At 47.3% G+C, this 25,731-nt stretch overlaps 4 protein-coding genes and 1 non-coding gene across 8 annotated transcripts in view; 2 read left to right on the top strand and 3 right to left on the bottom strand.

The window, feature by feature from the left end:
- KNL1 (kinetochore scaffold 1) overlaps nt 1-8,619 on the bottom strand; it is a 20,002-nt gene extending 11,383 nt beyond the window's left edge. The window contains exons 1-10 of the mRNA XM_057382661.1: nt 8,421-8,619; nt 6,870-6,924; nt 6,021-6,060; nt 5,728-5,787; nt 5,471-5,532; nt 4,924-4,979; nt 4,547-4,586; nt 4,011-4,048; nt 3,636-3,688; nt 7-2,186 (exon numbers count right to left, since the gene is read on the bottom strand). Of these exons, the coding sequence (XP_057238644.1) occupies nt 7-2,186; nt 3,636-3,688; nt 4,011-4,048; nt 4,547-4,586; nt 4,924-4,979; nt 5,471-5,532; nt 5,728-5,787; nt 6,021-6,060; nt 6,870-6,924; nt 8,421-8,619 (2,783 nt within the window). The remainder of the gene's footprint in view (nt 1-6; nt 2,187-3,635; nt 3,689-4,010; nt 4,049-4,546; nt 4,587-4,923; nt 4,980-5,470; nt 5,533-5,727; nt 5,788-6,020; nt 6,061-6,869; nt 6,925-8,420) is intronic.
- Nucleotides 8,620-8,846: 227 nt separating this feature from the next.
- Nucleotides 8,847-8,928, top strand: TRNAS-GCU (transfer RNA serine (anticodon GCU)). The gene has a single exon. It is a non-coding gene; the product is annotated as a tRNA-Ser (tRNA).
- Nucleotides 8,929-10,756: 1,828 nt separating this feature from the next.
- RPUSD2 (RNA pseudouridine synthase domain containing 2) lies at nt 10,757-15,270 on the bottom strand. Its single transcript, XM_057382626.1, has 3 exons — nt 14,635-15,270; nt 13,759-14,055; nt 10,757-12,826 (listed from the first exon to the last, which is right to left on the bottom strand). The coding sequence occupies exons 1-3, from the start codon at nt 15,112-15,114 to the stop codon at nt 12,035-12,037; spliced, it is 1,569 nt and encodes a 522-aa protein (XP_057238609.1). The 5' UTR covers nt 15,115-15,270; the 3' UTR covers nt 10,757-12,034.
- Nucleotides 15,271-15,340: 70 nt separating this feature from the next.
- LOC130583336 (protein-L-isoaspartate(D-aspartate) O-methyltransferase-like) lies at nt 15,341-18,789 on the bottom strand. The gene is made up of 8 exons (XM_057382627.1): nt 18,507-18,789; nt 17,949-18,053; nt 17,605-17,636; nt 17,065-17,169; nt 16,736-16,856; nt 16,515-16,600; nt 16,212-16,381; nt 15,341-15,946 (listed from the first exon to the last, which is right to left on the bottom strand). The coding sequence occupies exons 1-8, from the start codon at nt 18,619-18,621 to the stop codon at nt 15,934-15,936; spliced, it is 747 nt and encodes a 248-aa protein (XP_057238610.1). The 5' UTR covers nt 18,622-18,789; the 3' UTR covers nt 15,341-15,933.
- A 110-nt stretch (nt 18,790-18,899) lies between these two features.
- CCDC32 (coiled-coil domain containing 32) lies at nt 18,900-23,822 on the top strand. Of its 4 annotated transcripts, none has more exons than XM_057382634.1 (4): nt 18,900-18,933; nt 19,118-19,355; nt 20,000-20,156; nt 21,737-23,822. In XM_057382634.1, the coding sequence occupies exons 2-4, from the start codon at nt 19,127-19,129 to the stop codon at nt 21,873-21,875; spliced, it is 525 nt and encodes a 174-aa protein (XP_057238617.1). In that variant the 5' UTR covers nt 18,900-18,933; nt 19,118-19,126; the 3' UTR covers nt 21,876-23,822. The 4 variants fall into 4 exon arrangements, with proteins under 4 accessions (XP_057238617.1, XP_057238616.1, XP_057238618.1 ...); XM_057382633.1 differs by having other exon boundaries at nt 18,900-18,941; XM_057382635.1 differs by lacking the exon at nt 18,900-18,933 and adding an exon at nt 18,964-19,005.
- The last annotated feature ends 1,909 nt before the right edge of the window (nt 23,823-25,731 follow it).

Here is a 25,731-nt window from a genome sequence, read left to right as displayed (position 1 = left end):
TGTGCTGTGTGAGTTGTGGTCATCTCCATGTCCTGAGGCAGAGCAAAACTGACTCTTCTGCCACCTGCAGCAGCCTCCTGCCCGTCCTGCTCCGCCGTCGTTGTTGCCATGGCCCCTTTTTCTAAGGACATAATTTCATTTCCACCTTGACCAAAGCATCCAGGTGCTGCATTATTCTGTGACAAAGTAACGTTGATGCTGTAATCTGGAACCATCACCACACAGCTGCCAGTTATGTCCATGTTTTCACTGTGGAGAAAGAGAGCAGACTTTTCTTCAAAGGAAGACAAGTGGGAACCCCCATTTGGTGGCTCAGATGTCCTGGCCTGCACCGGCTCTTCCGCACCCCTCCGGAGCAGCCCAGGAGCTGACGGGRGAGTTTTTAAATCTTCTCTCGAATAACCTGTTTTGCCCATGGAAAAATGTCTCTCAGAGTCTCTTTGGGTTGGCAATACTTTGCTTACTGCCCTCAAAGGCTGGGGTTTCTCTTGCCTCTCTGAGTTTTGGCCATCTGCATTCCTTTCCATAGCCTGGCTCCTTTTAATATTCCCATCAATACTCCTCACTTCAACATTTTCCTTGTCCATATCTACAGAATATGCACCYTCGGTGACATTTCTGTTCTGGGTCTTTCTTGAAATGATTTTACAGGGCGTTTGTTTCGGTTCTGCTGTTATCCCAGTGCTTCGACCATCAAAGACAACAGTGTGGCATCTTGTAATTTCCATTTCTTCCTGCTCAGTTACATTGGAAGACATGGATCTGTCACCCAGGAAATGAGGCTTGCAGGTGACAGAGGTGAACACTGCAGTGGGATGTTCATTATCGACACTCTTTCCAACATCCTTAACAAACCACGTTTTAGCCACGTCCATGTCTTCTCCTGTGAATATTACTGTCTTCTCACCTGAAAAAGCAAGCTGGGGGTTTGCAGAGGGATGAAACCTGCTCTTCAGAACAYCACAAGCCGCAGAAGGCGTACATGAGCCAAACCCAGTGCTGCCTGCAGCAGTGCTACGAGCTTGGGACACATTTTCCGTATGTCCACCTGAGGCTGAAGACCGTACATGTGCACTGATTTTATAGGGCACAACAGCAGGATTATCTCCAGGTGCCAGACCCTTTGGGATGTCCCCACACGATGRGTGTCTGCTCCCTGGGAGCCCTGGGTTGGTACTCACTGGCCTTTCACAGGTTTTATGGAATGAACTGCTCTTTCCTTGGTAATTCTCAGTCATTTCCATGTCATCACACTCAGAAAACACAACAGTTCTGTCCCGTCGGAAGACAATCTCAGATGAAATGGATCCCTGGATAGCAGACACTGTCCTGGCCTCCTGTTTCCCAGCTCGCAGCATTGGGGGGTCTCCTCTGCCTTCATCATTTGCTCTTTTTCTGTCTGCACAATACTGAAGGTCCTCCTGAACATTTAAGTCCTGATCAGATGCTCTCCTAAACACAGAATTATCTAGCCCTCTGGCTGAGAAATCCTTTTGAAAGCTGAGATTTTGGTTCCCAACAGTGGAGAGTGCAAAGGACACCTTTGCGGTATGACTGGTKGTCACGTCCATGCCCTCGTCTGCAAATGCCTTGGTGACATCTGCACACTCCCACTGCTCTGGGGGAGCCTCACTGATGCCAGGGAATGGAATTTGAACATCAATTGCCTCATATTTTGTCATCTCCATCCCACCTTCTTGGCCTCGAAACACTTTTGTCTCATTGCAGGTGTCCAGCGGCTCACAGGAATAGCCAAATTCCCTGGATGGTTGTGCCACATCTCCCGAGCCTTGGGAAGGGACACAGCAAACATTCTCCTTGTCAGGTCCCTCAGCACAATTGGGTCCTTCCTTGTTTGGCTTCAGTCCCAGCAGAAAATCACCTAAATCTATTTTTTTCGCAGTAGTGGCCTCCTCCTTCTGTTCCAAAGACAGGCCTGGATGGCTGTTGGGATCAGAGAGCAAACTCAATTCCTTGCTGCTTTCTGCCTTTGCCTGGCTGGAATGTAACTTAGCCAGGAAGGAGGTGAAGTTTATTTTCTCGGGTTTGTCAGGTTGCTGGGATCTGAGGTTCCGTTGTATCATGGCTGTGTGACTGGCTGTCATCTCCATCTCRTTCTCCTCTGAGAAGACGACGGTGGTGTCCTGCCTGTCTGTCCTTGGAGTGGCACAGTCCACATCATGCCACTGAAAAAAAAACCAAAAAAAAACAACAGTTCAGTGACTGACACTTAAAACAAATGATCAATGGTTTATTCTATTTAAAACAGAAGTAAATTAATATTGACTAATGTAAAGTCCTAAGGTTTTAACTCAATAAATCTTAAATAAAACCCAACAAACCTGTTGATTTCAGGCCTCTCTGATAAGCAATAACATATTCAAGGAAAGGACAATGAATTATATCTAAATGGCTGTTAATGAAACAGGGGTGCCAATCCTCAGCTGAGCCCTAGTTACATTATTGCTKGGAATGAAAAGGCACATTTTTTAATTGGTACAGGAACAACTTGTTCAGTACTGAATACGTGCAGTAGAAAACTTAGATCGGAACCTGTAAGCGTTGTGGGTGTGATGACAAAGAGGAAAGAGAACAGGCCTTTTTTAAAAAAAAAACTATTACTATTTAAATTAAGAGAACATTGGAGGAAACACCAATTTGTATATGCCTGAATGCTCAGTGACCTTGACAGGGAGAGATTTATTGGGAAAATTGGATAACTTGCTAGGGTGGTGAAACACAAATTCAAACACTTTCWGGGATGGGGAAATACAAATTCAAACACTGGAATCAAAAGCCAGAGAGGCAAAGAACTCATGTTAAAGGAATCAGAAGAGTTGGAAGAAATCTCAGAGGAGGTAGAGAATTAACCCTGTTGGTATGAGATGCCTGGATGATCAAAAGTGGCCTGACCAGTAAGGAATATRGTAAGCACAGAGAAGACAGAAACCAATGGATGAGTTATTGAAAAAGAAGTAACTTGTTTTGTAAAATAATCTCAAGGAAGGAAGGCCACCACCAAGGCTAGTAAAACAGAGGAATTCACCAGGTGACTCTTGGCAAACTGTTACATAACCWTGGTTATTTGAATTTAAACAAAATACTTATTGTGTGCACATCCCAAATGGGATTGCTAAATTAGATGATCAAATAGGATAAAAATGGATTGCTGCATCTAGCAGAAAATTAAGGGCAGAATTAGAAAGTAAATGGTTAAATAAAATATTTAAAGAATTAGAATTTTCTCTGACTGGTTAACTGGCCTCACTTTTGCAAAGTATAATTGTGATCATAGTAATAATTGTGATTATTACACTTGCCTTAAAAACTTACATAATATTAGTAAAAAAATTAAGYGAGGCTCATGAAGGCTTGCAAAGGAGACAAGAAGGGAGGAACTAGCTAACAACTGAGAAGTTACAGAGCAATTTCAGAAGCAAGAGTTATTTATGTTGCAGTCTAATGCCTATGAGATTAGGAAACACTTCAAAGTACAGAATATTCACTTTCAAAAKAATTTTATGTGAATACAAAGGTTTATTTTTTAGGCAGTTAACATTTTAAATCTTTACTACACAAACTCTATTTTGGACACTGGTATTTTCAATACYAAAAAACTAAAAGCCTTCACATACCTCCATCTGCTGCCCCAAGGCCTGGATGGGGGCATGAAGCAAAGTGTTCATCCCTGTGGAAAGAAAGGGAWTACTCCAGGTTTTGTGCTATTTGCTTATTATTTTATCCACTAAGCTGAAGATCAATGCACTGAGTAAATAAAAACAATTAGACCCAAATATATGCTGAAAAATATTTTCATTACTCCCTTCAGCACCTCAAAGGACCRCCCAGATTTCCATAACAGGGTCCTATTAAACAACTTCATGGAACAAAGCCTGCTCAAAGAGAGCTCTCCCAAGGCAGGGAAATTGCTTTAGGTATGTTAAAATTAAACACAATCAATAGGTTTAAATAAGCAGTCATTTTGTTATTAAATCTGTTTCCAAACTCACCAGTGATCTCACACGAAACAGACCCCAGGTCTTCACTCCTACAAAAGGAAGAAACAGTTTGAGAAACAATTTGGTAAAAGGTTTCAAAGAGAAGCCTTGATGAATAAACTGAAGAGGCAGAGAATTGTGTTGCACAGAATTCCATGGCAGAGCTCATGTGGATCTGGGCAGCCAGACACTGCTTATTTGTCCTCAATATATTCTRATTTGAGTCACAATCTTATTTTTCCCATGAAATTAGCTATTATGCCACAAACCACTGTTCAACAYATAGGGGCAATTTTAATTCCACAATGACAAGAAGAGATTAATTCTTTATTTTTCACAGAATCTATGGTTCTGTGAAATTCCCCTTCTCACACACAAAATGTCTTAGCTCTTATTTTACCACCAAGTCAGTTTAATTTTTCAGATCCCATCACYGTGTTTTATCTACAAGAACTTTGAGGCCAGACTGACACTTTATCTTTTTCTGAGGAAAAGGTTTGGTAACAAACATTGGATAATAACAAATATCTGTCAGACATGACACTTACTGATTAGTCATGATATCATCCTTCTCATCTGCTGAACACACTAAAAATAAGAAAACAACAAAACTACAATGTGAGAAGCATAATCACATTTGGACTTGGTCATCTTAGAGGTTTTGCCTGACTCATATGATTCTGATTCAACAAAACATTGAGACAAGAGTGAACTGCACAGAAAAGAATRTTTTGAAGTTCTCACTCTTGATGTGTCTTCTCATGGCAAAAACTCTGTGACTATGGGGTTTTTAGCCAGCCCAGGGTAAAGAACTGATCATGTTGTTCCTTCTCCAAACTGAAAAGTTCTGATTTCTTAAATTCAAGCTACAATCTGGTAGCTAATAGTATTGGAACCCTGTCAGGAAAAGAGAAAGGAGTTTTACCTGTGTTTTCTGTCTCTGACGAGCTGTTCTTAAGATCTCTCTGGAAKACTCTGCAGCTAAGAACAAAACCATCAGTTTTTAAAACACAAAACCATCTCTATAAGCAAATTTTAAAAAATCTGCACTATTTTCAATCTTTTCTACATGTTCTGAAACGAGATACCAAAAGCCAGAAGTGTACTGAACCCTGCATACTGAACCCAAAAGCCAGAACTGTACTGACAGCTGCATTCTTCAGGGAGAAGATACCATCATGATACTTATGATGAAAATCACTAAAAAAAGTAATGGAAAAGAAAAATTCCTGATTATATTAATTTCACTGAACTAGAATTTTTTTTTCAGCTGGTTAGAGAAAAYGAATAATGGSTCTCAGGGCTCAACCCAACTAGACWTAACAATCTTCCTGTTGCTTGCAGTCATTTGTGATTACTCATGGAGGACAGTTTTAGGGGATTTAGGAAGTTTCTTTAGTTTTAGGAAGGATTATTCCCTGCACTTTATGCCTGAGGAAAGGATGCAGCTGTGCACCCTTCAGCTCACTCACTCGATGGTGTTGGCRAAGCTGACCCTGCGCGAGCTCCTCCTGCGTCTCTCTGTGTTGATGTCCTGCCAATAAAAAACACAACAGCCTGCTACCCATGACAGGCACAGCTCTCCAAGAAACACCAAACCAAASCAAAGTGGTGTGTTAATATTATTAATATTGTTATCAAAAACAGTGCATCAAAACCACCTGTATAATTCTGGTTTAATCAGCAAAACACTGAGGAGTACTGGTAGGAAAGGGCTTGACARACCTACCTGTGTCATTTCATTCCCATGTCCCAGATCATCCAAAGGATTTCGTGGGACCTTTAAAATCTGAAAGAAAACACAATCGTTGAGAGATCAGCTCCAGCTCCAAGAGCTGGTTTYTTGGTTGGAGAGAATTTTTAAGAGCCAGCAGTGCCCCAGTCAATCCTCTCAGTCTGACAGGCTCCTTTGAAATGCTTTTCTTCAATTCCCAAAAGAATGCAAGTTTCTCTTTCAGCTTCCCTTGGCTCCTTTCCCCCCCTCACACAGTTTAATTTCGGGGAATGCTGTAAGTTACTCACGGAGGACAGYCGCTTCCGTCTGATGTGCTCTGTGTTATCACTGCAGGGGAAAAAGGGAAACCAGTATTGAAGCCTAAAGTTTTTAGCCTTTATGTATTTTCATSTATTTGTAGCTTTGYASACTGTTAAATGCCTTGGTATAACTTCTAACACTTTCTCAGCTTTCTTTCCCACAGTGCTTATTGACACATTCCTGAAATTTTGTTGTCTTGCCTGTTACTTTTTGAGGATATTTTATTTTTACCATGCAATCATAGGTATAATAAAGGTAGGGTGGGAGATGACCTAACCAACTGCTCCTCTAATTAGGCAATATTGGTTAGCTATTCTAATTGCCTAATCTTATCAGTTGTAAGGATCTTATTCTGAATGTGGTTTTTTTGACATGTTGTATACCTGAAGGCTTTCAAGTAAAGTTTTGCTTTTATATTATCATTATATCATCTGGAAGTTTGTGTTATGTTTCCAGGCATTGGTATGAGGGCACAAAATTGCATCAAGGTGTGTTTCCTGAATGATACTGCCATGGTCTTGAGGTTAATAAACAAATTTCTCTGTTAATTTTACAAGTGTGAAATTAAATAAACAGTGTGCTTGGAACAGATTGATCATTTCAGCACTGGTGCCCARAACAAGCTTTAGAAAACTCAGCAGACTTCCCCCGCAGTACCATGGTCAGTTCATCTCCTGACAATCCATCACAATGAAATCCCCTCACCAAACACGAAAGACATTCCCTGCTCTCCTTCAACATTTCATTCAAGGTATGTTGAAGTGCATTAACAATTTTTTTGCCTCTCAAGAGCAATATTTATACCACAGTAAAATTCTTAGAGGGTTTCAACTCACTTTTCCACGTTGGGGTCTGTGTAAATCTTGTCCATTGCTGAAGGACGTGCTTCTCCTATGAAATACAACACCAAAATTCAAAACCACTAATGAACCTCAGCAGGAAAACTGCACAAACCCACAAATGGCTATTAGCTTTTKATGCTGTGTTTTTGTCTCTCCATTCTTCTCTAGTCACAGAAATACTCTGAAGTACAACAGGCCCCTCAAGTCCATGTTCTCCTGTTATATTCATATTAGATACACATTTCCTATTGTATATCACATTAGAAAACAGCTGTGCTAACAGTTTACATATTACTGGTTAACTGGCTTTTTATTTAAAGATTCTGGTAAATACTGGGAGATAAATCAGATCAAACATTACCCACGACAAAGTTTGCTCTGACACACACAAGAAATTTTCCCTCTCCTTCTAAACTGAATTTCTGGTATTTCAGCTTGTGACGGATGCCTCTTCTTCCTTCTCTAGATACAACCTGGCTCCATTTTCTTAAAACCCTCCTGAAAGGAATAAGAAGAATGTGTTTTTACAAACAAAAAGTGGGTCTGCCTAATCCAGAGACTGATAGGTGAGATAGGCAACAGAATGTTACTCATTGATACAAATTGTTAGTTTATCCAAGGCTGCGCTAGATTCCTGGACTCTGAGAAAAACAACAAAGACACAGAGAAAAGGGGGGGGTGGTGCATATTAGAAAGGGTAATGTATGAGGCGATTTGACTTAGAGAAAAAGAACAGAGATAAAAAGGAAAAGGGGAGAAGGGGCAGGGGGATGCATATTAGAAGGGTCTGTATTAGACGATTTGAGAAGTYTSTACCTCTCAAGTACCTCAGCCAACRGGGAGAGAGAAATCAGGATAAAAAGGAGGCTGTGTCCTCCAGCAACTTGAGAGACCCCATGGCCTCTCCCTTTATTAATGAATTAAGATACGGGAGTATTCCGTCTCCTTTTTGGACTTAAACGTCTGGTGTCGTGAATTATTTTTCCTAACAGAGGGAACAATATCTTCCCAATATCTCATCTAAACCCACTCTCAGACTGAACACACAACGGMGGGACACCGAAGATCAGCTGGAGCTATAAAAACCCTGATCACTCTCCTGTTGGGGATATTATTCTTTTCCCCATTAGGATGAGCCGATTTAGTCTCTTTTTTTCCGTCCCTTTTTGTCCCTCGCATTGCCGCCCTCACAGCCCAGGCGCCAATCACTTATCAATCACAATTAATCACCGGTATTAATCACCTCTATCATTAATTACACCACATTAACCTGCTCGCCAGACATTAATCACCCCGGATCGATAGGCACAGCGCTTATCGGGGGGTTCCCCACACGCTCCGCGCCCACCACAGCCGGCACCGCCTCAGCCCTCCTTCCATCCAGCCGATCCCGAGGCCGCTCCCGGAGCAGCGCCGACCTCCCCGCGCCTTCTCCCGCGCTCCCTCCCCACACGACTCGCCCCGGCCACCGGCAACGGCCGCCGCCGCTCCCGCGCTGCCCCGGCGCCGCCTCCTGCCCTCGCTGGCCCGCTCGGCCTCTCTCACCKCCCGCTCGGGGCTCTGGGAGCCCCCGATCCCGGTTCCCGCTCCCCGGCCGCCGCCGCCCGTTCAAATCCAGCCGCCCGCCCCGCGACCGTGACGACACATTGGCGCCATAGGCAGTGGCTATCCCCGCCCGTACAACATGGCGCCCCCTTGTGCCGTACAACATGGCGGCCTCCGCGGATCGCTCGGCAGCTGCCATTTCGGTATCTCCCGCGTCCCGCACGCCCGCAGCCGCGGTGATGGTGCTGGCGCGGTACCGCACGGGCTCCATGGGSTGCTCGGTCGCTGCGCGGTGGCTTCGCTCCGCACTGTGCCCGTGCAGGGCCGCGTAACCGGTGCTGCCGCGCAGGAGAACGGCGGGTGGGAGGAGATGGTAGGGGTGGTGGGCGTACTTCCTTATAGGCCCRGTGAAGATGAAGCCGCTGTGACGAGGTGGCCGAGTGGTTAAGGCGATGGACTGCTAATCCATTGTGCTCTGCACGCGTGGGTTCGAATCCCATCCTCGTCGGGAGAAAAATCTTTTCTCTGATATCGAAAACGATTATTTTTTTGTCCCACATTTCTAAAGCGAGCMTCTTCCTCCCGCCTCTCCCTTCGGCTCTTGTGGGGCGAAGAAGCGGAGATCGCGCCCGGAACAGAAAGGGAATTTAAGAGTCACATAACACGACAGTGTCCCAATGGAATTTAGGGGGCGCAGCCAGGATAGAGTGTTTCGAGGGACCGAGGGGGTCTCACCCAGTGTCCAGTTTCCTCTGGTCCCTCTCCATGGGGTAGCCTGACTCACCTCCTTTTCCTCACAACCCAGCTCTGCTGTGGAGCTTCCAGTTGTGACAGCACTGGAAACAAATCCCTTTTAATCTCAACCTCCTCCAAAATCCCAACCAAATGTTCTCTTAGGGCTGGTCGGGTCCTTGGTGAAAGCTTTGTGTTAGAATTAGGACGGATGAAAGGTCTCTGCCATGAGGAAAGGCTGAGAGGGCTGGGATTGTTCAGCCTGGAAAAGACTCCAGGGAGCCCTTAGAGCTCCTTCCAGTGCCTAAAGGGGCTTCAAGAGAGCTGGACTTWGGACAAGAGAGAATGGCTCCCAAAGAGAAGGGGGGACATTTAGATGGGATACTGGGAAGAAATTGTTCCCTGTGAGGGTGCTGAGGCCGTGCACAGGGTGTCCAGAGAAGCTGTCCTGCCTCTGGATGCCTGGAAGTGTCCAAGGCCAGGCTGGACAGGGCCTGGAACAATCTGGGATAGTGGAATGTATCCCTGCCCATGGCAGCGGGGTGGGACTGGATGGGCATCAAGGTTTTCAGATAAGTAATTACTGCACTTGGCTTTGTTTTCCATCAAGTTATGACAATTAACAAAAGCATAAATAAGCCTATTGACAAGATACAGCAAATTTTTTTCCCTATGCCTAAGCCACCTGTGGCTCACTTCAAAAAAAAAGATCTGGAAGTAGAATTTAATGAGACACAGAGCTTCCAGGGGAAGGATCATCTCACACCTCTGCTCTGACAGCTGGGAGCGGTCCCTGCACACACTGCCATGGTTTTAAYTACACTTAAATCCTTCTGGAAATTAGATTATACCAAATCCTTGCAGAGAGAGTGGCCAGATCACAACTGTGCAGCCTCACAAGAGGCTCCCAGCCATAACAGACCAGTGGAAACACAACTGGACAAGTGTTACTCTGTGGAAGGTGGGTGTTTTAGGGGCTTATTCCAGTCAGTCCTGCATAGGGGAGTTTGCCAGGAAGGTTTATTTATATGGAAAAGTGCTTTAGCACAGTGAGATACACATTCTCCTGATAAAGACAGAATTATAGAATTGTTCAGGYTGGAAAAGACCTTCAAGGTCAAGTCTGAAGCCYGACCCAGCACCGTCAAGGCATATCCAAATAAAGCTGTAATAAATAAAGAAATTCTTCCAGGACCTACACTTTGTATGGAAAACTTTATGCCCACAACCAGRACCCAGTATTTACCTCAGACCCAATCTCAGATGGGAATTTATAAAAGGGCATCTCCAAGAGCAACATTTCCCAGCTAACAAAATGTCAAACACTGTTTTGACTTTGAATAAAATAAAGTGCAATTAGAGCCATTATTGTGAAATAAATCCTAATATTCATTGCTCAAAGAATCTTGGAAACAGAAGTCCATGGGTTTCTTGACCAGGAAAATAAAAGTTGCCAACTGCAGCCATTATTCCAAAAAAGGGGAAAAGCAGTGCTGAGCTCCAGTTCCTCATCAGGCTCTTTGAACCCAAACTCAGTCAGGAAAATTCCTGCCAAAGGATTTTTTGTAACAGAAATTTCTTACAAAAAAAAAAAACAAACTCCCAACACAACTTGGGACACCTCAAAGTCTAATTTAGCTGTCATCCCTAAATCTAACGGCTCTCCCCTGCACCCAAATCCAGCAACAGCTACAGCCACACTTTTTTATACACTGAAGGTGCCCAAGCTCCATTTATTTCCAATTCATGAAAAATTTGGACAACGCTGATTTTTAGCATCTCTCTAAATATCTGGAATTAAATTAGAATCACGAAATCCTTGGCAGGATGTGGAAGAACAAAGCTCAAACCTGAGTGAATTTTTATGGAAATATTCAACATCAGCTGGATCATTCAGCAGAGAAAGACATCACTTGGCTCCTTTGAACTATTGGAAGCAAGTACTGGTTTGCTGTGGTTTGATAGCCACATTCTGACCCTTGTGACATCATCAAGAGATTTAAGGAGGAAGGTACTAATTCCTGTGGATGGGCCAACCTTGAAATCTCCAAAATTAATRTAAAAACCCTCCCAGAAACCAAGAATCAAATGTGTAAACACTGATAAAAACAAGACCTATGGTGATATGCATCAGTCTGGAAATATAGTGATAAAAAGTTATTTTTTAAAACTCTTCTGCTTCATAAAACAGCTTTTGTTTTTATTGAAAGCCGATTGTCACAATGAATTGATATTAAAAATTCTCTTYAAGACAAACTCTGGGGACTAGTATCTCCAACACCAAGCCCAATATCTGTGCCAAGAACTGCTAATTTGAAGTAATTATTTGAATGAATATTGGTAATTTCAAAGGCAAGTGTGTCTTGCTAACAAACAGCAGGCACAAAACAGATCACAGTGTTCTGGTTTTACCTCACAGTGTTCTCAGGGATAATCTCAGAGTTTTGAAATAATCTGACAATAAAGTTCAGTAAAAATTGGTTTTTTATGACATGATGACATGACATCTAGCAGCTCTTACTGTAAGACACAGGAACACAGAAAGCTGGAAGAAAAACCAGTTATTGACTTTTAGTGCATGCACTTCATTATCCATGTGGATAATTGATCCAGAATCTGTCAAGTTGAAGGCAAAGCTGCTCATGCCGAGTGAAGTTTGGTCCTTGTCATCAATTCACTGGAGGGCAACATAAAACTCCTGGTTTCCCTGCTCATCTTTTGCAGCACCTGTGGGAAGCTGAGATAATTCTCCAGCTCCACTGATCCCTCCCACCCCAGCTTGAGGCATGCTTTGTTCACCTCAACCACAAAGAAAAGTCAATCTTTGGTTTTTCCCTGCCGCTCTCCTGGCCAGCAGTGCCTGCAGGTGCYGGGTGTCCTGGTCACTCCTCCCAGTCCTCCATGGCCCACTTGGGCATGCTGGAGCAATACTCAAAGTCCGCTCCCTTGTAGCGCAGGGCGTGCAGGAACATCACCAGCTCCTTGGGAGATGGGTCCCTCCTGCTCGTCCTGCACTCCACACACAAAGGGTCCTTCTCTTCCCAACCCTTCTCCCCCGTTTGCCCATCCTGATTCCCACACAAACTGAGCTCTTTGTCTTTCTCAAGTGTTTCCAGGTTGMTATCAGAGTTCAGTGGAYRAGCTGCTACGTCCTTCTTSTCAGGATCCTTCACATCCTCAGCAGGGCAGGAATTCCCATTTATAGGATCAACCTCTGCAGGTTTTGTGCAGTCACCTGCATTCCCACAGTCTTTACTTTCACCACCGGAGCTCAAGTCCTCCTCCCCAATACCCAAGACSTCCAGGCTCTGTTTGGAACGATGCTCCTCCACCAGTGCCTTCAGGAGCTCCTCATCTGTCTTGCCAATCTTGCCACCCTTGCCCCTGTCYGGRCCCCAGGCCTCCATGTTRTAGATGGGGTCGTTGACAATGGGGTGCCCCAGGAACTGCAGGTGCACCCGGATCTGGTGTGTGCGGCCCGTGCGCGGCAGACACCTCACCACGCTGCTGCTGCCGTTGTAGCTGAGCCTCTGGAAGAGCGTTTGGCAGGGCTTSCCCTTGGGATCCACGCGGCACACGCCCACCTTGTAGGAAACCACCAGGATGGGCTCCTCGCAGATCACCTCGTGCTCCGGGAACTCGCCCACCACCCGGCAGACATATTCCTTCTCCAGCTGCCAGGAGACACAGRAGGAAGGGTCAGGAAACGCAACAGAAAACACACCCAAACACATCCACATCCTCCTCCCTCCCTCCTCAATAAAATACATCCAAYGACAGCATTTTATTACAACAGGAAAGAAAAAAAAATTAAATCGGCTACTTAAAGCCAAATTTCCCCTCAGATCGAAATCAAGAATAGAAAGCCTGGTCTATTTTCCTCGTATTAAATTCAGAAGCCATCTCTCTGCAGCCATTGGTTTACACCCCTGAAGCCAATCCTGGAAAAAGTTCTGTTTGGATCAAGAGAATCTGGAAAAACAGGAATTTTAAAATTGGAAAAACAGCGGATGACTGACATGTCCACTCACAAATAAATCCACATTCTAACTGGTTTGCATGATCCCAGTCAGYTTGCACAATCCCGTAGGACAATCCCTTAGGGMAGATCCCTKTCAATCCAATATTACCAAAATARTTTAAATTTTTAGGAGATCACTGYCAATMTAAAATTACCAGAATYCATTGAAGTTTTAGGAGACYCTTTTCAACTYAATATTACCAAATCCAATTAAATCYGTAGGAGACTCCTTTCTGTCCAATATTACCAAATTAAATTAAATTCCCACACTGWACTAAYTTTTTAGGTGATCCCTTCCAATCCGATATCTGCAAAAGSAGTTCTATTTTTTGTGKTTTCRATCTAATATTATAAATCCCATATTACCAACTTCAATKTAATTTTTTAAGAGCCGCCTTCCAATCCGGTATTACCAAACTCGATTTTTATTCTGTGTTTAGTCCGTTAAGGATGAGAAGCACCAACAGATAAGAACAGCAACACAACCATGAGTTGTTTGGGGAGTTCATTTAGATCCCAAACCTGGATGACTTTGGAGCACACCTGCTCCAGGAGAGCGCAGTAGCAGTGGTTCCAAGCGCTCACCTGCCTCTGCCGGACCTGCTCGTCAATGCGCTTGGACACGGCGGCSGTCTTGGCGAACATGAGCACGCCGGAGGTCATGCGGTCCAGGCGGTGCAGGGTGTGCAGCTCCGTCAGGCCGTGCTCCTTGCCCAGGATGAAGATGACCGTGTTGTGCCGGAACCTGCCGCAGGGGTGGACAGGCAGCGACGAGGGTTTGTCCACCACCACCACCTCGTCGTCCTCCGCCAGGATGCGGATGGGCTGGGCAGTGACCGGCGGCTCGTGACGGTGCACCGTGTTCCTGAGGAAGTCGTTGTTCTGGAGGGGATATGGACAATTAGCCTMAATCCAGCCTGTGTAACCACCCACCCACCCACGAACAACTGGGACTTGTTATTGTAGGAGAATAAAGCCCCTTTGGCCCGGAACCCTGGATTTAGGATAATAACTGTACATGTCACCACGCAAATCCAATAACCTGCCCATAGTATGTTCTGCTTCCCAGGTGCCAAACAGAGCATGTGAAGTTGGCAATATGGGATTTATAATATTAGATCGAAAACACAAAAAAATAGAACTGCTTTTGCAGATATCGGATTGAAAGGGATCACCTAAAAAATTAGTTCAGTGTGGGAATTTAATTTAATTTGGTAATATTCCCGACTCCAGCGGGGCAGGGATTTCCCAGGAGCCCCGATTTCCCCTTCAACCCCTCCACAGGGTTCACACAACATTACAATATGACGAGTCGAACGGAACCCATCAGGATTATCGAGTCCAACTCCTGGCCCGGAGTTAGCTCATGGGGTGATGCGGTGATGCTCATGGCTCGGACAGGCAGGTGTCTCCCACCAGACCACGATCCCCAGCGGAGCGCCCACCCCGGGGCGCGCCCACCTTGAGCACGATGTCCAGGTCGCGCACRGGCTCCTCGTTGAGGCGCAGGCGGCCGGCGCGGGCGGCGGCGCGGTAATAGGAGAGGGGCTGAGCGCGGAACTCGCTGCCGAACACGTGCAGGAGGCTGCGGCCCACCCAGCGCCCCTTGCAGTAGGTGCGAAAGTCGAAGTAGTAAGGGCGCACCTTGCGCAGGCCGCCCTCGAAGTAGTACGAGGTCTCGGCGAAGTGCTCGGCRCCGAAGCTCACGCCGGCGTTCAGCTTCCGCGGCGGCGGCACGTACCGCTCYCCKCCCGCCAGCCGCCGCTTCTTGGCGGCCGGTGCCACCTCCTCCTCCTCCTTGGCGGCGGGGTCCGGCTCCTCACCGCGGCTGCCSCCGGTGCCGGGTCCCGCCTCGGCCATGTCCCCACACGGCGGCGGCAGCGGCCGGACCCCGAGCAGCGCCGCGCGCACCCACAGCACRCACCGCCCGCCGTGACGCATCACACTGCGTGACCAATCAGCGCGGCCCGCCGCCGCAGGCCACGCCCCCAGCGCACGAGCTCGTTCCCGCCCTGCGCTCTGAGGGAGCGGGAGGAGGCGGAGGCGATGGAGGGGAGGGAGCGTCTTTATTTATTTACTTCGGAGGAGTTCCCCGCTCAGAACTGCTTCACAAATGTCCCTCGAGCCTCACCGCAGCCCGCCTGCCCCTCTTCGGTCGTGTCAGGGAAAAGGCAAAACGTGAGCGKTTTTTATTAACCCCAATCAGAAAAGCCAAGAAATGAGCATTTTTCAAAACCCCAAACAGAAAAATAAACCTTCAAGAAACAAGCACTTTTCATAACCTTAAAATCCAGTGTTGCTGCCCTTGATGAAATTAGTCGGTGTGGGCAGGAAGAGAACACGTTCCCATATTTAAAAAGCATTGACAAATCAGGGTACATTGCTGCTCCGAGACACTAATCGCGACTTATTTTCGCCAAGCATTAGGCAGGAGTAGTCGATATTAAAGTGGTCTTAGTGAAACTTTAAGGATTCCTGTCTGCTTTCAGAATTCTYTGTGAACTGATGTTATCTAGAGTTTATCAGCGAGGAGAGCTGGAGTTGTCTGCATCCGCTCCCTGGAAGCTGCCACAGCCTCCAAGAGCCTCCCCCGGTCCTGCCCCTGWTCTCCATCCCTCTGGAATGAGCTCCTCTGAAGCAGAACTTCCCTTTATCCATTGTTGAAACTTCCATTAAAATGCAAAACCATACTAACCATCTACAGGCCTAAGTCCCACTCCTGAGCTTTCAGAGGTGCCTTTAGAGATGTCCATACGTGTGTCAGAGGTCATCCCTGAGGCAAAGGAAAACCAACAGTTACTATTTCCTCAGTTCCATGCCAGCATCATCACATGGAATTTAAAAACACACACAAGCTCCAGAAAAAGAGGAAATGAAAGTCTGCCACAGAAAACACCCCCTGCTTTCCTGCTCTGCCAAGCTGTTCTCTGTTTTCCACAAACAGCATCTGCCAGGGATCCAGGACTCAGTCAGCAAAGCCAAGGAGAGCAAGCACAGAAGGAGAGGAAGCAGTGTTCCTCAGGAAGAGCAGGTTTTACCGAGGCCACTGCTTTTCCTTGTCTGTGAGAGGGACGTAGATGACGCCCATGAGCTGGGTCTCMACGATGTGCCCGTCACTGGTCTTGTCGTACTGCATCAGCACCTGGTTCGCTCCCTCGGGCCCCACGGGCACGATCAGCCGCCCGCCCGGCTTCAGCTCCTTCAGCAGCTGCAACACGGAGAAATCCCAGTCAGCAGAGACAAAAAAAACCCAGCAGACAATGGGAATAATCCACGTGTGAGGGTCATGACAGAAAATAAGCGTCCGGTGGCTCCCTAGTTTTTTCTAGGGCCACTCTTACCTCCTTGGGGACGGTGGCTGCGGCTGCTCCCACGTGGATCGCGTCGTAAGGGGCCTCCTCGGGGTATCCCTGCCTGCCATCTCCAACTGCAGAGGGAAAACACGCAGGAAAGACTTTTGTTGTCATAACAACAAGAAGCATCAATGCAAACTGGAGGGACTTGGAGGAACAGAGCCGAGGCATTCCTGGAGGGAACAACCCTGGGATCGCAGGGAGCTCACCCACAAGCTTCACACGGCCAGAGCTGAGCAGTGTCGGATCATCCTCTTGGACGTTCCGGATGGATTCGTACACCAGCTCCTTGATGTGCTCCACGCCCACAGCTTTTCCCGTGGGGCCAATCTGGAAAGAACACCAAGAAGAGGTGTTTGACAGCACAGGTTTCAGTGGGAAGTGGGGAATTTCCAGGAAGAAACTCCAGAGCAGAGGTTCTGAACAGGAGGTGCAAACGCTGTGCCCCTTCCTTGGTTTGAAGGCTGGGCGGTCCCAATTATAGGAGCTAATTAAGGGATGTGCTTTCCAAGCTGGGAAGGGATTGCCATGAGCTCACCATCCTGGCGAAGCATGCGGTGAGGTATCCACTCCCAGATCCAACATCCAGCGCCTTGGCTCCTTCCACCAGCTGGTCCTTGAGCAGCTCCAGCGCRTGGGCGTGCTGTGGGGACACCCAGGACAAGGAGGTGGGAAACATTCTGGATTAGCCTCCTCTCCCAACTCTTGTTTCCTTGTTCTCTGACTTAATCACAGCACACCTGGCCTCGTGCCTGACACTTCCAGAGCGAAACTCAAGTGTCAGATCTGGAAGATCTTTTGCAGAACATMATTTAGGTAGAGGCTCAGGAATTGGATGTGAAACAGCAGGAAAAAAGGTATCATGAGAAAAAAGGGACAACATGGAATTCCCATCTAAGCACACTTTTAAAGAAAGAGTGTAGGGGAAACTCTTCTTAAAAAGAAAAATCCCTAAGGAAAGAAGSAGGATAATCATGCCCATGGGATGTTTCACTTTTCTACTTGAAGAAAAGTTAAGTATAGAAAGAGAAATAAAGAATTCCCTCCATTTCTGTTCAAAGTGGGAATTTCAGCTTACCATGTGCGGGGCGCTGATCGTAGCCTTGTAGCCTAAAAGGAAATGGGTGACACAAGTTATTTGACAAGGAATAAAATTCCCAACAGGAACAGTTCTTAATTCCCTCCTCCACCTTCCCCTAAAGATAGGAAAACACTAGAATCCCAGGATGATTTGGGTTGGAAGGGACCTGAAAGCTCATCCAGTCCCACCCCCTGCTGTCAATAGGGACACTTTTCACTACAYCAGGTTGTTCCAAGCCCCATCCAACCCAGCCTTGGACACTTCCAGGGACAGGAATTCCACATCTAGAGCATGGAGCACTGGCCAARGCACTGGCGGATGCTTCGTCCAGAGTAACTCACCAATGGATTGAGGAGAATCCATGTATGGGAAATACTTGATGTAGTGACCTCTGTCCGTAGCCAACAGCACATCRAAGACTCGCTGAGACTTAATGATCCCTTTTTCTGGGAAAGAAGGAAAAGAGAGACAGGGAGCACCGAAATCCTCAGTATTCCATCGAGAGGAGAACTGAAAGGGGAAGCACACTTCAAGGGAGTGTGTGGATCTGGGGGAATTAATGAGGCATCTGAGCGAGAGAGAAAACAAAAGGATGGTGGAAGGGCTCAGAACCGGGCTCAGAACACTGAGCCACAGCCCTTTATGYGGCTTATATGTAAGTCACACGCTTCCAGAGGCAGGGAAGGAAGGCGTGGAGAGGCTTTCCTGCCYCTTCTGGCATAACACCTTGTTTCCAGCTATAAATAGAACGAGTTCAGGCTGGGACAAATGGCGAAATTCAGGAATATCAACCCCAACCTTTCAAAGTGAGCWGTGTCATACGGTGTGACACTAAATATCCACACACAGTCATTTTATATCCGYACACTGACATTCCAGCGGATGCTGCCGGGACTCACTGTAGAGGTTGTTGACCAACTCCGAGTGCGTTTTYCCGCTGGACGTCCAGGCCATGGTCCTGGCGAAGAGCAGCCCCATGAGTGCCAGCACGGTGCCGAGCGGCAGCTGGCTCATCCCACGGACACGGCGGTGGCCTGCGCTCAGAGGGCGCTCAGAGCCACGCCAGAACTCCCCGTTTCTCACAGAAACACATCCCGCCCTCACTAAACCGTGACAAGTGTGACAGAGCCTCAAGGATGTCGCCTCCACCGCACCGTAGCACTTCCGCCCTGTGCCAACATGGCGGCGCGGCGGCGTCARCGACCCCCGCGCTGCGGACCAATGGGCGCGCTCGTTCTGCCGGGATCGCGCGGTGATTGGTCGGGATCGGGCGCGGGGACGGCGGTGATTGGCCGGGGTCGGGGCCGGTGAGGCGCGGGCGGAGCGGTGAGGCGGTGGGTGCGGGATCGGGATCGGGATCGGGATCGGGGCGGACCCTCCCTGTCAAGTCGCGCCCTGGTGGGATGAGAATTGCCCGGAATGTGCGCTGGCGTGACTCGGGCGGAGGGAGGGAGGGAGGCCTGGGCGGGCGGGTGTGCTCGGTGCTCACGGTGGGTTCCCCCCGTCCCAGGAGCCCACSATGAAGATGATCGAGAGCGTGGACTCCGCCGTGACCCGGTCCAGCGAGGACCTCTGGGCCGAGATCTGCTCCTGTCTGCCGCATCCCGAGCACAAGGATGCSGGCGATGCTTTCACAGACTCCTTCACGGATTCCTACGCGGAGGGMAGCGGATCGGGTGGCTCTTCCCAAGCCACCCCGAAGCCCTGGGCACCYCTGAACGACTCAGAGGTGTATTTAGCATCCCTGGGTGAGTTTCTCCCACTGTTGAGGCAGCTCTGTTTATGTGGTGTCCGTGCTGTGGTCAAAAAGTCTCCCAACTATTTAACAGAAAATCTAACTCATTTTCTTCAGCTCTGCCACAGAAAGGAACTTTTTGTCAAGTAAAAGCTGAAAAGATTGTTTTTTACCGCCCACCATGAGTGGGAAGCTGCACAAGCAATAGAACAGGTGGCAGAAATGGCTTTTAAAGCTTTTATTTCTACCAGAACTTTCATCTTGCCTTCGTTGCTGTTTTGCAAGAAGTGCAGTGAGAGTGATTTGTATTCCAATTTGCATGGAAATTGTGGGAACTCAGAGCCTTCGAGATCTGTGCCCTCCTCTGTGATTTCACGGAAGCTGAGCAGTAARTGTGAAAGTTATTAAACCCCAAAATGGGCAGAGTTGGCTGATTGCACAAACCTTATTTCCTTCAGAAACATTGCCTGAAAAATATCATATAAGGAAGATTCATGCAGGCTTGGAATACAGGGGGAAAATTATTTTTAAAATTAAAAATTAGTCTTGAAAAGTTAATTTCACTCACTTTTTGGTGGAGAAGTCCAGATCCTTCTCTTCTCTCCTTTCAGGAAAAACCCGTAACAGGGATAACAAACCCCTCTGTTCCCCTCACAGAGAGAAGGCTGATGAGGATCAAAGGCCTGTCGGAGGAGGTGACCTCCAAGGACATGCTGCRCACGCTGTCCCAGGCCAAGAAGGAATGCTGGGACCGCTTCCTGCAGGAGAAATTCGAGGCAGAGTGTTACGTTGAGGGCCACGATGCTGATGAGAGGTAACGAGCAAGTCAGAGGGAAGGGGTCACCATTTACCTCTTAAAAACCAGAAAAAGGTTTTTTGTTGGGCTGTGACACAAATACCATCTCCCTGCAGCTTGGAGAGCCTGCTGTGGGATTCCTGCAGCTTTTTGGGAATGYTCCTTGGGGTTGTGCTAGAGGGACACACAGAGCATGTAGGGGTTGAGCTTGCAGTGCTCTTCCCTGATCTTTGCACCCCTCAGACAGCGAGGAAGCAGCTGGGAGCTCCTCAGTGATTTCCCTCCTCACACTTGGGGCAGGAAAGGAATGGAGCAGAGGAGGGAATGTCCAGTGTGTCTCAGATGGGGGTTTGGGGTTGGTGCCAATCCTGGGATGAGATTTCCCTTCCCTGCCTCTCTTACAGCCCTTCTGCTCTCTCCCCCATTTCCCTCTCTAGTGATGTCAGAAGTAAGATGGGAGCCCTTTTCCTGAGCAATCTCCCATTCCCAATCACTTGGAAYGCTCTCCAAATTCCTCGTTTCTCAGCTGACATTTTCCATGATTGCTTCTGGCTGACAAGAAGATTATTTCTCTCCCTTGAAGAAAATATACTTAAGCCAGAACGATGAAAAATAATTCCTGTTTATAAGGAGGCTTCAGATTTTTTTTTGGTCCCTAGTTAACTTCAATGCGATTTATATTCAAAACCAAGCTTTTATGTGCTCTTTCCCTGTTTTTAACGGGTGAGGATGTTATCCATGWAGGAATTTCATTCCCTAGAATTTGACTATGAAGTTAGAAGTCACTCCTGAATGGTGCTGGGGTTTTAAGTCTCATCCACCAGTATAGTCAAAAAAGSCTTGAATTTCAAGTGCACAGAATTATGATGTTAGGCTTTTAGAGTTATACAGGTTCTTCAACCTTCCAGTGCCATTAATGCTCACACATTTTGAGATGTTCCTCCTGCTTTGGTTTTGTTCCCTTCTCTCTCCACCCTGTATTCTCTGATCTTCATCACAAAGGAGGGAGTTGGGTGTTTGGTCTGTTTGGACAAGAGTTTTTTTACTCACAGTCCACAAAGCTGAWAACTCCTGGAATCATGGACTGGTTTGGCTTGGAAKGGACCTTAAAGSCCATCCAGTTCCACCCCTGCCATGGTCARGGACACYTTCCACTGTCCTGGCTTGCTCCAAGACCCRTCCAACCTGGCCTTGAACACTTCCAGGGATCCAGGGGCATCCTCAGCTTCTCTGTGCAACCTGTGCCAGGGCCTCCCCACCCTCACAGGGAGGAATTTCTTCCRAATCCCATCTAACCTTCTCTTTGCCAGCTTGAGTCGGAGTCTTTGGCTGATGAGACAGAAAGGGATCCTATGCCAGTATTTTTCGCTGAGAGAAATCAGCGTAAAAYGTGTTCTAACCACAGTTTAAAAGGCCCCACTGCAGGAAATGGCTTTGTGGAATAGCACAAGGATCAATCCCATGCCTGACCTCACCTGTGGGAGTGGCAATGCCTGCAGAAGGGTGGGAAATACCTGTGGAGGCTTTTCCTGTTGCCTCTCTCGTGCATCCCTTCTCTGTCTCCCGCTAGTCTCACAGTGTCCCTTTGCTGTCCCCAGCACACTGGAGCACCTGAAGCGCTGGCTGCAGCCTGACAAAGTGGCCATCAGCTCCGAGGAGGTGCAGTGCCTCATCCCACCCGAATCACAGCCGGAGAAGCCGGAGGCCGAGGAGGAGCCTCCGACTGCRGAGCAGTGAGAGCCCCCCGTGCCCGGGGCTGCCTCTGCTCCCAGCCCCCAGCAGCTTGGACCCAGACACAGGAATAACAGGGAGATGGGCACAGAGCAAATTATCAGTAATTGAAAAGCAAATTTTAAAAAGAAAGAAGCCCCAGCGCACCAAATTCTAGCTCTGGAGCTCTGCAGACAGTGACTGGCACTGGCAGGGATGAGAGGGAATGCCTGTGACACAGGCTGAACTTTGCACTGACCTCCCAGCTACAGCCACCTCATCATTCCATCCTGGGTGTGGATTGTTTGGAATCCATCAGAAGACACATTAAACAGCAACAACAAAAAGCAGCAGCTGTTGAGAAGCACCAGAAAACATCACGGCCTTGAACAGAGCAGAGAAACCACTAAATCACCTTTTCTTCCTGTCTCGTACCTTTCTATTACTCAGTTGGGCATTTTTTCCTCCCTTGCCAAGTCCAGTGTGGTGTTTTTTCCAGATGTTTACTGTTTCAGTCTGACTTGGCCCCAAGACGTGCCAGGAAGAAGATGGATACTTCTCMCCTCTGTGAATTTGGGACCCTGAAGGAAGCTCTCACGGCAGTCAATAAATTGATGGTGTCAGTGATTTTGTAGCTATTTCACATTCCTTTCTGTAATGTACCCCCTAATATCCCACCTTATTCCCCAACTCTCTRTTAYAGACTAGAGGGGGAATATTTTTCCTCTTCCTGGTCATTTTGTACCTKTTCTTTGTCCCTTCAGCCTCTCCAGAAGAAGATCAGGTGAGATTCTGCATTGGGAAATAGAGAGTGGTAGCCAGGGAGGCTACAAACAACTTGTTTTCATCACAGAACTGCATAGAATTCTCTGACTTGAAATATATTTAGTATTTAATGGTTTTGTTCACCATGCTTAACTCTGCAGAGGGTTATTTCCCTTTATTAATCCAAGAACCTGATTTTGTGTTGATTTTTTGTTGATCTGTGTGTTCTACCTTGGCTCCAACACTGGAGGTCGGTAGAGGGAAGCAGCACAGTCTGTCAGAGCTCCTTAGGAGAAATTGTGGTTCTAGGAGTTAATCCACACAGGATTCATACCGTGTTCATTGATGTATCTGTTTGAAAATACATTTGTAGGAGGAAATTCTTGCTGTAGCCTCCTCATTTCCCATCTCTGTACCCGAATAGAGGTGCTGCACTCTCAGTCACTGAGTCACAACGCAGAGATTGYTTCCACCATCAGCTTTCCCAGCGTGATTCCCACTCCAGGCTCACCTCCCATTCTCCATTAAAACAACCCCTTGTTTTTTTAAACCTTGAGAAATGTGGTGAATCATCTGAATGCCAGTGATGCACGACTCGCAAGCCTCATGTCTTGCTGGTTTGGTCATTAAATGTCCCTTTTTWAAATTTATCCTTAACGTCCCTTTTAATTTATCCTTAAGCTGTCCTTTATTACATTAWGTTTGTGTTCTTGTGCAAATCCCTCTCACCTGTGATGTTACAAAGCTGTGACAAAGATGCAGAACTCTGAGCYGTTCCCAGAAATGGTTTGTGCAGAGAAAGAAAGCAGCAGTTTCTCTGTCCCCAGCTGATTTCCCAGTCAATAAAATTCCTCCTTGTCGTTAGCAAGTACTGTGAGGATGCTTTGTATTATTTTATCTATTGTTACACACATCTGAGGAAGAAATGTATCCAGAAGAACTGTAGTGAAATAATTCCACAAATGTTTCCTTTAGAGAAGAGATCTGAGGGAGCAGTTCTTACCATTTCATTTGTAAAAATATTAACCATTCCAAGATTCTCTGACTTGCTTTATGGAAACATAYAGGGCAAAAGAAAATCCAACTGATYATTGTGAAGATTGAGCCATAATTTCTTTAAATTAATATGTTTGATGGAGTTAGCTTGTTTTTCCCCTCCCATATATAATAAATATTGTAATATGCATATAATTATTTATAATTAAATTATAACATGGGCAGAGTCTGTACTTTAATCACCATTAAAAAACCCTTAAAAACTTCATTACAAAATCACTGAGACTGTGATTAGGATTGTGTTGTATCCAAGCAGTGTTGCTGCAGTTGCTTTGAGTAGCAAGGGCTTTACCTCCCAATATTGGGGTTTATTTTGGGAAAAACATCCACCAAACAAACTCCAGACCGTGAGGCCCAGGCACGGAGCAGCCAGCAGATACAGGCAATGACTTTCAGGCATGAGAAATGAATAATCACAAAGGAAACAGCACCCCCTTCCCCTTTGTACCTTTTAGAGACAGCATTTTACCTTTTTCTCTGCATGAAACAGCATTTCTGGACCCCTCAAAGCCCGCAGAGACCGAGATCTTTTCCCTGTGTGGTGACACAGCCCTGAAARGGCAGGGGTTTGCTTTCAAAATGGRGCAGAATAAAGTTGTACCTAACATGGTTTGCCTGCTGTCTTCTCAGAGCCAGGTGTGGGCAGGGAAAAGGCTCCCACCCCCCAAACACCAGAAATGTGGTTCTTCACGAGCTTGGACTGAAGGGATCGATCCCACTGAAGCAGGAGCTGGCAGCACCCGCTGGTGATGCAGAGAATCACAGAATTCCAGGGTGGTTTGGGTTGGAAGGGACCTCAAAGCTCATCCAGTGCCACCCCTGCCATGGGCAGGGACACMTYCCACTATCCCAGGCTGCTCCAAGMTCTGTCCAGCCTGGCCTTGGACACTKCCAGGGATCCAGCAGCAGCCACAGCTTCTCTGGGCACCCTGTGGGATCCCACCCCTCACAGGGAAGGATCTCTTCCCGATATCCACTCTAAACCTTCMCTCCTTCAGCTTATGGCCATTAAATATTCCATCCTTTGATTTTGACAGTCTCTCAAGGATCTGGGTTAGCAAAACCCGTGGTTATTTCTAATGACCACCCTGGTGACATAGAAAAGAATAAAAATCCCATCAAACAGATTTCTGTACAAGATGGGAGGGACACTGGGATGCCAGGGTAGATGCCACCAGCACCTCCAGCCCTCCCATCAGGGACCATCGGGCTGGGCTGCAGTTTTCAAACCCATCCTGGTACCCCTGAGTCAGGACCTGGAATGGGACAGTGCCATCTCTGGGAACAAGAGTGATGCATCCTGCAGGCTCTGGAAGCAGCAGTGATGATGTCAAAGAAGGTTTTTCCAGGATAAGCCCATGCAGAGGGAAGAGCTGCAGCCAGGTCACCCTGGCCATGCGGTATCTGGGCCGGGATGGAGCCTGCAGTGTCCTCAGGGTGGACTCATCATCCTCGGTCAGCTCCAAAGCCGAGCTCTCCTCTCAAACCAGCCTCTGGCTCTCCTTATCTGATTGTTCTGCTCTTTAAAATTAACAGCAGCTCTTGTCAGTCGCTGATACAGAGACAAAGATGATTTTCTCCCTGCTGATTATTTGGTAGGGGTGAGCACTCCCCGCTGGATCAGCTCAGCCAGCTTTAATAACCAGCCCAGCTCCATCAGATTGAGATGAATTAATCACTGTCTCGCATCAAAACTCTCCATTTTGCAGAACTTCTGTGACTGCTCTCAATTTCCATTCCTCTTATCCCCCCCAGTACTCCAGCAGATGATCACTACTTACCATTTTCCCTTATTTAACTAAGGCTGACTCTGGTACCCTTTCTCATTTGGGCAATTCCCAATGGCTGGACCACCCCCATCCCATCCTACACTTGCCCCGCAGCTGGGCCACCAACACCCCGCTCATCCCTCACTCCACTCTGCCCTCATCCCACTTTCCCCCGTTCTTCCCTCGCCCCCCGGGCCGGGGACGGGGCGGGCGCTGCCGAACCCCGGGAGCTCCCCGCCGCTCCTTCACCTCCTTCCCTGCCGGGGGAATGTCCCCGGATCCGGCCCCGAGGG

This window comes from Malurus melanocephalus, unplaced genomic scaffold (genome assembly GCF_030028575.1).
Source record: "Malurus melanocephalus ecotype Western Australia unplaced genomic scaffold, MMel_1.1 scaffold_577, whole genome shotgun sequence".
Classification (NCBI taxonomy): domain Eukaryota; kingdom Metazoa; phylum Chordata; class Aves; order Passeriformes; family Maluridae; genus Malurus; species Malurus melanocephalus.
Note: the sequence above shows the minus strand (reverse complement) of the source record. Positions and strands in the feature narration are given on the sequence as shown.